This window comes from Erpetoichthys calabaricus, chromosome 13, assembly GCF_900747795.2.
Source record: "Erpetoichthys calabaricus chromosome 13, fErpCal1.3, whole genome shotgun sequence".
NCBI lineage: Eukaryota > Metazoa > Chordata > Cladistia > Polypteriformes > Polypteridae > Erpetoichthys > Erpetoichthys calabaricus.
In genome coordinates this window covers 64,812,581-64,825,954 of record NC_041406.2, presented here as the reverse complement: position 1 = coordinate 64,825,954, position 13,374 = coordinate 64,812,581, and the positions used below count along the sequence as shown (strand labels likewise).

Here is a 13,374-nt window from a genome sequence, read left to right as displayed (position 1 = left end):
TATGATATATCTTATTGCTTTTGGACTAATTGTGTTGGTGTAAAAAGAAAAACAACCAGCAAAGTAGAATTATGACACAGTACTCAGCCCAAACTGCATTGTTACTTCAAAGTGCTCTTCATGTGCTGCATTCTTCTTTTTACTTTTTTTAGCTTTTTTAATCAAAATCATTGCTATGCTTACCGATTTCTACTATTTGTGCTACAGCCATGCGTTCCAAAAACATATTTCATATGCCATTATAGCCTACAGCTCACATGTCTTTCTAAAAATAGATTTCATTGTGATGTTCATCAGAAATGTGCTTTCAAATGTAATTAAAAAAAAAAAGTCAAATAATATATGAGAAATCTGTAATTTCTTCATAGCTCAAAATGTCTTATTCCTCTATCCACAGATGATATTGTATTTCTTCATCAAAGTGACCCCATGCCAAGTGATGTTAGATTTGTGCTGAAAATAAGAAAATGTCTGATCATTGTTATAGTAAAACACCTAACAATATATAAGACAGTTAGCATATAATACTGAAACAATAATTAACTAAGAAATATATGAATTATTTGGTTATGAATCTGTTTCTTTTTCTTCTTCTGTTTCATGTATGATAATACAAAAATCAATATTTCAAATGACTATAAGAAAGCCATGCTTGATTGACATGATACTTTTCATTGCTTGTAAGCCAAGTTAGAAAGCAGCTAAAATGTTTTAATAAATAAACACATGAACAGTTTATAATACATTAATGTACAGTATACTGTATGAAACATAGTTAAAATAATGATGTAACATGCAGCAGTTTAGCAGCCGTACATATGATGTCACTCCAAACGTTGAAGTAAATGACGTCATACATACGACCACCAAGCCACCACGCATTTCACCTGCACTTTTAGGGAATAAAAAGCGCCATAATTAAGCATGTAACTCACGTTAGACAAACACGTCATAAAATGTAAACAAAAGGCAACCTTTCCATCATTCCCCTTTTTGAAATCACTTATTCTATTACAGGTTACAAGGAGATGAAACATATACAGTTAGCATGAGAAGCAAGGAGATCAGCTCTTAATGGGACACTAACCCATTACAGACTACACTCATCCATAGCACCATACTCACACTGGGCCAGTTTAGTTATCCATCAACCAAATTAGTACATCTTTAGGAAGAGAAGGAATCCAGAATACCCAGATTAGACCCATGGACGTTTAAGGGGAATGTGTAAACTCTGCACACACACCGTGACTGAGACAGAATTCAAACCCAGATCCCTGGAGATGTGAGGCAGCAACATTGAACACTGTACCTCCCACAGATTTTCAATGTATTAATTTGATAATGATTAGCTCACTTCTTTATGAAGTTAAAGCTTATTGTGATAACAGCTCCTTGATTTAAAACTTTCTTAGAAAGTTTAAATAGACATACCCGCCAATTTATTTATTTTCAGTTTGTTTTCATTTAGTGTTACAAGTGATACATGCATTTATTGGGTAAAAATAGGAGGTGTTACTCCTAAATCTTTGCCAACCAATGAAGAATTTATATGGTTATTTTTTGAAGATTCATTTCGTACTCAAACTCATTTAACCCTATTCAGAGTAATGGCATGGTTGGAGCCAATCCCGACAGTACTAGGCGAAATGGTGCCAGTCCATCACAAGGCCCACGCACACACTTGAAGAAATGGATCAATTTGGAAACACCAGTTAGCTTAAAGGATAGGTTGGAATTTATTAAGCTGATGAATATAAAAAAATACCTAGCTTGTTCTTGCATTTTAAAATGCAGTTAGAGGGGCAAATGTCCAAATGTAAAAACAAAAGCCTTAAAACCTGAAATTGACCACTTTTAAAGTGTCAAAGTTAGTAAGGTTTAGAAAATGCGCCTTCTGTGTTTCTAAAGAATACTTGTGAGAGCAAAGGTAAACTGAAAGTAATAGATTTTATCACAGATTCTTAATACTATTTTTTTTCCTAGGTAAAGATCTGGTTTCTGTTCACTTCTTTGATCAAAATGACTGTCATGGATGTAGTTTTACATTTTCCACAGGTGCTCCACCAATAGATAGTAGCCTCATTATAGCGGCATAATTTCCTTCTTTTGTCTGTGCAAATCTGTTTTGTGAACAGTTATATTCTGCCATGACTTCTAACAGGAAAAGTGCCAATCAACTGATAAAGGGTAGTGGCAGAGTTGTCAGTACCCATTGAAATCATGTAATTTGAGCACACACCTGCTGTCAAAGCAATGAGCTTACACAAAATTAAAAATGTACGCCAGTGGCAAATCCATACTCAGATCAAAATTTTTCCTATGTTACGTTTATTTCATATACGTTTATTTCATATACAGTCAAGTACCATGTTGCATAGGTCTTTCCAAATACAATCTTGGATGCGTGTCACCATCAACGCTACAAAAAATGAAATCAAGCCATTAAAAATTTGACTTATCAGAAAATTTGTATTTAAGAATTTTTAGCTTATTTTAAGAAATCTTGTCAAGTGAATTGACAAGTTTTTTTTTGCTAAATAAAACATCAAGTCGAATTTTGAAAGTCCCTAAGGTCTCACTGTCTACCACACTACTTGCTAGCTTATTCCAAGTGTCTATCGTTCTTTGTGTAAAGAAAAACTTCCTAATGTTTGTGCAAAATTTACCCTTAACAAGTTTTCAACTGTGTCCACATGTTCTTGATGAACTCATTTAAAAATACTAATTCCCTTCATAATTTTAAACACTTCAGTCATGTCACCTCTTAATCTTCTTTTGCTTAAACTGTATAGGCTCAGCTCTTTTAATCTTTCCTCATAATTCAACCCCTGTAGCCCAGGAATCAGCCTAGTCACTCTTCTCTGGACCTTTTCTAGTGCTGCTATGTCCTTTTTGTAGGCTGGAGACCAAAACTGCACACAGTACTCCAGATGAGGCCTTACCAGTGCATTATAAAGCTTGAGCATAACCTCCTTGGACTTGTATTCCACACACCATGCTATATAACCTAACATTCTGTTTGCCTTCTTAATGGCTTCTGAACACTGTCAGGAAGTTAATAGTGTTGAGTCCACTATGACTCCTAAATCCTTCTCATAAAGTGTACTCTTGATTTTCCGACTGCCCATTGTGTATTCAAACCTAACATTTTTACTTCCTATGTGTAATACTGTACATTTACTAAGCATGGCAACTCCTGTTTCAAGTTTTTTTTCTAGTTTTTGTGTATGCATTTTTGCAGGGAATTAAATTTTGTCAGGTCTCCCGTGTTTGTGTGTATGCTTCATTCCACCATCATTCTTTTCACCTGACACTTGTCCAGTCAACTCCATGTTTTCTTTTCTCTGCATGGAAAGTGGTGCAATCTATGTGCTGATTACTCCAGGAATATGAATTGCATTATCATGTCATTTTCCTTGAGTTTATATACTGTTTAACCTTATTGAAATCAAGGACCGTAGAGCCTGTGCAATGGGGAAATTGTAGCAGGGGCTGCTTTTCTTCTATTACATACAATATACATGTTGTTATATTTTACATAGCTTACAGAGTGTGATTCACACCAAGTGGCAGCATGGTGCATATTGATCAAGTATGCACATAAGAGATCTGTTGTTCTCTGTACGCATGACAATAAATCTGTACAGAAATTATTACACATTGTTACATTTTTTATCAAAGCCTTAGAGTTTTGAAAGAACCCAGAAAACCTGCAATTTGATGCAGAGTTCACAATGCCAAGCAACACTCAGCATTGCACACTTTCTGTAGCGTGTTGTGTGCACACAAGATATACAATTGTTGGAAAATGGAAAAGGCAGATTATGCAATAGAGCTAAGCCATGGTGATTTGCTTTCACTGACAACAGGATAATTTAACAGAATAGTTGACGGAATGTTTTCAAGTAAGTAAAAGTAATTAGTAACTTTATCTGTTTCTTCTCGTTTGAAAAAAATATGATTAGTTGGCTCTGAATTGTGATTTACAGCAGTTTTAAATAAACTTTGAATTGTTTCTAATAAACCTTCTAGCATGCTTCTGGTAAAGTTGTTGTTTGTCCCACCCTGCAGCAATATGTTTGTTTGTCCCCTCCAGCTGCAGATACTTTTCTTGGACCATTATTGAAAGAAGTAGAGTACCAACAGTTTTCAGATTTGTCTGTTATCTTCTTCATCATGTGTAGTGAGGAACTGTGAGTTGTTCTACGTGTGACATTTTTGGTGATTATTGTCTAGTTATCTACAGAACATAGATGGTAATTTGTATCTGGGCATAAAAGTCAATGATTTCAATAACAGTGCTTGGAATTGACTTTTCAAGATCAAAAGGATATGCTAACATATCCGTGTTCTCTCATTCCTCTCCTTTTCTTATGCTGAGAAACTTGTCCATGCTTTTATCACATCCCGCATCGATTATTGTAACCCGCTGCTGGCAGGTGCCCCTTCTAATCTTATATCACAGCTCCAGTTGATTCAAAACTCTGCTGCAAGAGTCCTTACACGAACCAGCAACAGTGAGCACATCATACCCATTCTGCTTCGCCTTCACTGGCTCCCTGTGTCTTACAGGATTGAATATAAACGTCTATTAATAACCTACAACGCTTTAAATGGCCTTGCACCAGACTACATCAGTGACCTTCTAAATCACTATGCTCCTGTTCGCCTACTAAGGTCCTCTGATACTGGTAATCTTGTTGTGCCTCGCACTAACGTGCACTCTATGGGTGACAGAGCTTTCAGCTCCATAGCACCCAGACTTTGGAATGACATCCCGAAATTAATTAGATCAGCTGACTCCATTCATCCTTTTAAAAAACAACTTAAAACTCATCTATTTAGGAAGGCTTTTAACTTAACTTAACATTCTGCCCTTTCTTTCAGTTTACCTCTCTGTCCAGGTGCTCAGGATAATTTGTGTGTCTGTTATATCACAAATTAGTTTATTTGTTAGGTTTTTTTTTAGTATTGAATTTAGTATTTTACTCTGGTTTATTGTTCTTTATTCTATTTAATGCTTTGTTATCTGTTTCATTGTTCTATTCAGGAAAACATTTGTATCCAATGTTACATATACCCTGCTGTTTTTTCTAAGACTCTGTGAAGCGCCTTGAGCATGGAAAAGGCGCTATATAAATAAAATGTATTATTATTATTGTTATTATTATTATTATGTTACAGGAAACCATGCTCCTGAGGGTGAAACTGCCAAGGAGGAAGATGAGCAGGGAGGTGACGTGCACAGATCCCTTTTAAAATGGATGAATCTCACAAACATGTTTTTGGTTCTTGATAAAATGACATGAATGTGCTGTAATCTTTAGATGAGGATCAATTCTTAGTAACTCTTGGCTTTTAGTACATGTAATACATGTAAGTTTTCTCTGCTTTAATGTAAACATGCAAAACGTACAAAGATTTAGAATCTTTTATTAAGTTAAAAATTGAAGTCTCACTGTGACAAACATTTTTTATTCATATTAGTTAAAATTAACATAATTAGAATTTCAAAAAGCCTCTTTATGGAACAATGGAATTAAATTTGCTTACATTTTTCATAATTGAATCAATCATAATCAGAATTAATTCAGAGAGTTATCTGAACTTGAAAATTTCACCACTGTGACTAATACAGAAGTTCTAGTACAAGGCAACATTTTGGAAATGCACATCATAAGTTTAAGTGCACTGTTTGCATAAAAGGCATTTTTTGAAGTGATATGATGAGTCCAAACATAACAGTATCTGTACAAAGAAAAAGAACTGTACTTGGCTGAAATGTAATGGTAGAAAGCTCTCTCCATGTAGCCTGCACTCAACTCTGATAAAAGCTTGAATGAAAGTATTCCATTTCTAGTTCTGCATAAAATGTGCATAAATGTCATTCTCATATTGAAAATATTTCAGGCTTACTGCTAGATGTACAATATATTTATCACATGTTGCTTTGTGATTTTTTTCAGTAATTTGAGAATTAAAAAAGATAATATATTTACTATATATCTAATATATCTACTTTGATGTCTAAAACATTTAATGAATGATATATGATAATTTGCATTTGATGGAAAAAGACCAAAAGTAAAATTTTTGGTATTAGTAGGGAAAAGAAGCTACTTTGGAAATGAACAAATAATTTATGAAAGGAGTAAAACATGCATTAGTGTTAGAGGAGAAGTTCTGAGAGTGTTGCTTCTTAGAGCTTACACTCAAAGGGGTACATGGGGCCTGAGTGAGTCAAGCATGCAAGGAAACACATGCAGATGTGTGTATAGAATTCTAAGCACATTATTTGCTCAGGTGTGCTAAGAACCAATAAAATAGTTGACATGGAATTTTTACATTTCTTGGTTTTGGCAACAAGAGCAGAAAATTTGTTTGAGTGTTTCATATTTTGAGTAAACAGGGGTTTTCAAATTGCTTGCCTGGCTTTGCACCTAACATGTTCTCATTTAAGAATTAGGAGTTTCCCTCAGCACAGACATACTCCGTTAAAACGTTTTACTTGCTTTGTCCATGGATTGGCCATGAAAAGAATTTTAGTTGCTCTTTTAGCTAATGTCAGAAGGGTGCTACTTGACTTATGTCTTCAGAGGCAGTCACTCTATCTGTAGAATCCTCCAACACTGGCTTCTGTTGGGAGGAACCCACTTCAAGATGTCACATTCCGCAGGCAACGTGAGCCTCAAAGTGATTTCCAATCCATGTGAATGTTCTGTAAGAAGTCACAACAAGCATGAGGGAATAACAAAAATTATTTAATTTCATCAGTGGGGTCAAGTAACAGACAGTGGTCTAAGGGTACTGTCGTGTTTCAGACAGGGTCTCAAGCCTGGTTTCAATGCTGTTTTTATATTACAATGCTGCATTAATATATACATTAACTAATACAGACACTGTATAAATGTTATAATCTCCAAGATTTACACATTTTCATACTTGTTCTAGCAATTATTTAAAACTGGTATATATCTATTATGAGGTTTTGAAGTACAGAGAATCTGAATCCATGGTCATTTTTAGGTTTGTTGCCTCCTGACAGTTGAACTTTTGTTTAGGTTCTACTGCAACGCTATTGAAATGTTAACATAATTTTGACTCACCCTGTATATATAATAAATATGTATAAAAGAATTACTGTATACACATTTTTGGGCATGTGCAGGCAGGAAGCCTGTTATTTAAGTTTAGGACCAGGCTGCATCAAATGAGTCCTGCTGGTGATCTGATGGAGTACTGGTCTGTCTTTTGTGGTCAATTTTAGGCCTACACTCCTTTGGGTATTTTTTTGTCAACTCACAACAAGCACAACATGAAAAAGCACAGGCCAAAAAGTGAAAATGATACACAAGAGCAAAAATCTAAAGAACAGGTCAAAAACAGGATCATAGTAGACTTCAAACTGTCTTTCGCAATGGCAAACAAGCACAATAAAAGAAAGAAAAAGGAAAGTTCAGTTCCGTCTTCAGATTTCCCATCCTGTCAGCCTCTGAAAAGGATTTAGATGTTTATGTTGAAAGAACATTTTCATCTTCTAAGTAAGGTGCTGAATTAATTATTAAGGCAAATAAAATGTTAGGTTAAATCATACGGTTTATTCAAAATTGAGGGGCCTTATGCTTAGACTATATAACACACTAGTGAGACTGTAACTGTGAATTTCCCCTTGGGATTAATAAAGTACCTATCTATCTATCTATCTATCTATCTATCTATCTATCTATCTATCTATCTATCTATCTATCTATCTATCTGGAGTACTGTGTGCAGTTCTGTGCCCCACGCTACAAGAAAAACTTAAACTACAAATACAGGCATGGTGTTTTTTTAAGTGAACAAAAATACTTAATTTAAGAGAATAGTTTTCCATGGAAAATTAATATGCACTATGATTCAACTTGAAAAATACTCTACTTGTCTTTTAAAGTTCCCTTCTAGTTACCGCACTGGCAAATTTTTATTCAGGAAGGAGTAGTTGGCAAGGGCTCCCCTTCCTCAAACAGTAGTGCCCAAAGTAGTAGAAGGACAGGAAGGTAGAATTAGTGTCAGTTAGTGTTCTGCATGGAGGGAGAGAGATGGAGACACTATTGTTCAGGAAGGCCCAGAGAGGCTTTAGTTTTATTTAATTTTTTGTTGTTAACACTCATTACAAAATATCTACTCCTTGTGTATTTTTGTTAAAATAGACATCTCTTCTTCCTTTACTTGGGCATCCTTGTTTTATTATTTGTTTGTTTTTGTTTTTGGGGTTTAGTACTTGTTGTAATACCTGTAAAGTTTCCACTTAACCCACACGAATTATGATTATGATTCCGCATTTGTAGTAGCAGGGCCACATATATAGTGTTATGTTTGTTTATTGTAAAGACAGTAGTAAATGTGAATGTACAGTACATTCAGTCTTAGTAATTGTAAACAAATCCTGTACCTTTCAGTAGGTATCCCCTAAATTTTCACTGGAAGTGTCACTTATTATAGGAGTTTGTATCTGACTGAAATAAGGATGATTGATTTTCCATTAATTACTGCATTTTTCTGTCTACAGGAATACTTATGAAAAGTGACTATATTCACGTAGCCAAAATTAATGTCAATTTATTTAAAATGCACATTTAAAACAACATTAGTAATGTTGTAGCCAAGTGCTTTACATTAAAACATAAAATAAATATAAATAAAATAAACAGAATAAAACACAACAGAACACAATACAACCAGCAGTAAATTGGAAACAAACAAATGACTAAGAGGAGGGAACCATCAGTATCACTGAAGGTCACGGAAAGCTAGAGAATAGAAATGCGTCTTTAGTCTAGTTTTAAACAGTTCAGTTGAAGGTGACTCCTCAATGTAATTGGGTAAAAATTCCACAGACGAGGTACAGCAGCTGTAAAAGCCCTGTCCCCTTTAGTTTTACTCTTAGTATGAGGGACCACAAGACCGGTAGATCTAAGCTCTCTGGAAGGCTGGTATAGAGCACCCAATTCAGATAAACAGACAGAAGTATACCCATGTAGTGATTTAAAAACCAGCAGTAAAATTTTAAAATCAATTCTAAAACTAACAGACAGCCAGTGTAAGGGGGCTAAATTTGGACATACAGAGGCAAACTTTTTTTCCCCAACCAAAAAACTAGCAGCAGCATTCTGAACCAACTGCGTATCAAGGATTTACTTTGCCTCAGACCTATAAATGGTTTGGGGTGGGAAGCATGTTGAAGAGCCACATATAATGAATTATCTGGTCGGTATTTGTGTTTAATGCTAAAATCTGAAAAATCCATAATAAATTCATGGTTCATAAAATAGATGGATAATTTCAGCTTCACAAATTTTTATTGAAAGAACTGAAACCAACATCTAATATGATTTTTCAGCACGCACTTTTTCTGCAGTATCACTTTTTTATGGAGTTCCATCTGTGTTAGTTTTTACCATGCCAGAATTACATGATTGATTTTAAGCATTTTCATATTTTATGTATATTTTATGTAATTTATATCTTTATGTTTTCCATGTCTCTTTTTTTGGGGGCTAGTTTTTGGTGTCATAATGTTATTTGGTAGTCACTGCTACCATTGCATTAAGGAAGTCCAGAAATCCCAAGATTGTCAGTTTTCCTGATTTATGTAAGTATTACATTTTTAAGTATTTTTACACTTTGCTACATTTTTATTTGTTATGGTAGTGTGGAGGTTACTTGAAATTCAATAGGAGCTGTCAGGTGTCATTGATGGAGGTGAGTGTGTCAAGCCTTTGCAGGCTCGAATAAAATTACTTTGTTATTTCTGTTTTTGTTTAGGATTTTTAACGTATCATGCTTTTTGGTTTTGTATCTTGCTGTTGATGCATATGCCTAGGTAGTTAGTGGCATGCCGGTGTTTTGTAAACTTTTTTTTTTAATTTTTAATCCCTACTGAGTTTTAAAAATATTTTGGTACCTTGTATATAAAATGATAGCTTCTTTTAATCTTTTCATTTACTTACCATTTTTTCTATAGTTTTTAAGATAAACTGTTAATGTATGTCTAAATACATTACTTTAACAGCTGCATTGTTAACTATGCACTTTCTTATTTCCCTTTTACAACAGGGGTTAAGACTACAAACTGATGGATTGCTTGTAGATTTACATTACTTAGTACATTTTTATCACCTGGTAGGGGTTTTACGAGACGTCAAACATATAAATGTATAACTAATGTACCTTAGTATTGTCAAAAATGCTGAATTTTAAATGACTCATTCAATTCCTATGTAAAGTTCTTTATAATAATTCTTTTATATTGCTAGTGAACCTTATGAGACAAGTAAAGCCCACACATCTAGTATTGTAGACCTGTCAATGCTACAGTCCCATGAAAAAAGATTTTTTACATTATTACTTATTTTTCACAATGAATTTCAAAAGGAAAGTCTTATAGAAAAATGTTTCTTTTAATTCTTTAGTGTATATTAATAGATGTAAAAAATGTGTTAATAGTGAATATAACATAGTTAATGAGATAATTATTGTCAGCTGTGTAACGTTTCTGGTTAACAAATCAGGCTGTGTATGTCAATACATGTCATTTAAATGAGGGCCCTGTGAACACGGTTAACACTATTTTGTCACACATATGTGCTTGGGAAAAAGAGTATAGAAAACTACACTGTACCTATGCCATCTAAACAAAGCAGTGCTAAATTTTATATTGCACTTCTGTTTATTCCATTTGTATATTTGAAAAATATTATGCAGACAGACTAAGAAAACACATACTCTGGATCCAGTGGCGTAGCTAGGGGCAGGTGGAGGGGGCGGTCCACCCCGGGCGGCAGATTTTTGGGGGTAGTATTATTGGCCAAAAGGCTCTGTACAATTTGTGTGTAAGCAGCAGGGTTTGGAAAAATATCACTCATGAATAAAAAAAGTAAAATTCTCTGATTTTTATCCACAAATGCTTCAAAAATAATTTTTCAGACTGTCCTTCTGTGACGGCATCAGACACAACAGTTGAAATGCATGAGGCAATAACAAAAATCAACATAAACATTACACCAATAATAATTTCTAGGAAGATAAACAACTAATTTATAATTTCTTTTCGTTATCAATCTGAATGCGTTCTTGCTCTGAGCAGAAATTATCCCCACCTATCACTTGTACACTACACTGTTTCTGGTTTTCGCAGCGTAATTATATTAAACTAATAATTAGAACACGGCTTATCAGTGAGTCTATACTATATTCTTGTCTAATTGATGCTTATAAATAATTATATGTGAATATTTATTGCTGTTTCTCTATATATGAATAAATCTGTCTATCTTAATTTCTCTCTATACGTCATTTTAATTTAAATAGGTTAACATATTCAGATATGTTGAAGGGTGGCAAATTGAAGCACTGCCCTGCCCAGAGTGTCATGAACTGTAGCTATGCCACTGTGTGGATCCAGTTATAAATGTGTTTAACAGTATTAAATATTACTATATTAAAATGAACTGATTCATTAAATTAGTTCCAGCATCTTGAATTAAACACTAAATATAACACACTGCATAGCACAGCCTTCTCATACCCAGCTAAACTGAAGATTACGATGATCCAGTGCCTACCCCAGAAGCACTGGGTGTCTGGCATGAAACAGACCTGCAGAAAGTGTCAGTCCAGAGCAGGGCTCAGTCATGCACACATAGCCACTTTCACTGTCATACTGGGGCCAGTTTAGATTTGTCAGTTAGCTTTGACAAATGTGAGATGAAAACCAGAGTACCAAAGAGAGTTCACACTAAAAGAGCTAAACAAGCAAACTCAGCATGAACCAATCACCAGGTATTTTTGTTAAGATAAACATAACCAGTCTTCATTAAATCATTTTTCTTATGGTAACAATGTTGTATTACACTCTTAAAAATAATTGGTCTTAAATGGCACTGTTGTGAGTTGTGTTGTTCCTCATAGAGCCTATCATGACAAAAGAATAAAAAAAACAGTTTTTGCTGGGAAGGATTCTGTGCATTTAAAAGTGTTTCTAATATGTGGATAAAACAAATCTTAATGTGTCGTAGGCTAGAAAACTTGAATTTACCCAATGTAATTGTATGCTGCAAGAATCCTTTGATTGTTATTTCACAAATCTATTATCATTTCTTCATAGATATTTATGGAGTTTGTTTCTGGAATCTTCATGTAGGTGATTCTTTTGGGTGCCAAAAATGATTCCTCTATGGCATCGCTTTGAAGGACCACTTTGGCATTTTTATTTTTAAGAGTGTATTTGGGTTATTTACCCCAACTGCTATAACAACAAAAGTTAGTATTACATAATCCCATTAGTAGTTTTTTTGATTTAGTTACTTACCAAGGCAAGTATTAAGAACATTAAAAGCCAGAACTCTGTGTATGATTCCATCCCTCACTGAATAACAACCAGGCTTCTTTTTACAGGATCTGCACAAAACAGAACACATTTTAATTAAAAATGTGTAAGAATCTAAAGCTTATGTTTTCAGAAATTGCACTGTTAGCATTGTATACATTTTTTACTAGATTTATCATACTTTTTACCATACTTGAAACACACCAATTTGTGGTTTTGTGTTAAGGATTGTCTGTCTTTGAATAGGTGGTATTTTTATTGTAATTTTGAATGAATATATTTTAAGCTTCAAAGCATGTATTTTTTTTTGTTTTGAGTTTCTTTTATGTTTCAAGAGCTCAATAAGTTGACCTCTTAAGTAATTAGTTTTAATTGGAGCTAGGGTTTTTGATAGTTATCCTTACTATTTTGAGTAACAACCCTGCCATTGCTGAGGTGTTCAAACATTAGCCCAGATTTCTGACAGAACAGAAACTAACCAACCATTAAATTTTAGGGTGGATTCTTGAAACATTCCAGATAAATGGGAACAAGACCTTTGCCTGTCACCATCTGGTTCCTGGTGTTAGTTCATGACTGAAGCAGCTCCATTGTAACTTTTATTTTTAGGTGCTATTTAAATTTCATATATCCACCCACTTTTAAAGTCTGTTAGTCATTTCAGGAATCTGTTGAGTATATATGTATATTTTTGTGTTTTATGGATGTCTTTTTTAATTAGGAAGTATCCATCCTCCCATCCATTATCCAACCTGCTATATCCTAACTACAGGGTCACGGGGACCTGCTGGAGCCAATCCCAGCCAACACAGGGCGCAAGGCAGGAAACAAACCCCGGGGCAGGGTGCTAGCCCACCGCAGATTAGGAAGTATTATGTGTCTTATTTGTATGTTATTTTTATTATTTTGTTAATTATGTACTGGGTCTTTAAATGTCAGTATGTTCCTGGGCCACCCTGATATCACTCCCGCTGAGCCCTCACTCTGGCTATTTAAGGCCAGCG

At 34.5% G+C, this 13,374-nt stretch overlaps 1 protein-coding gene across 2 annotated transcripts in view; it reads right to left on the bottom strand.

The window, feature by feature from the left end:
- calcr (calcitonin receptor) overlaps window positions 1-12,443 on the bottom strand; it is a 180,658-nt gene extending 168,215 nt beyond the window's left edge. Inside the window, exon 1 of one of the 2 annotated variants that reach the window (XM_028817092.2) lies at window positions 12,353-12,443. In XM_028817092.2, the coding sequence (XP_028672925.1) occupies window positions 12,353-12,403 (51 nt within the window). In that variant the 5' untranslated portion in view covers window positions 12,404-12,443. The remainder of the gene's footprint in view (window positions 1-12,352) is intronic. The other variant, XM_051936106.1, reaches the window with a different exon arrangement.
- Window positions 12,444-13,374: the final 931 nt, after the last annotated feature.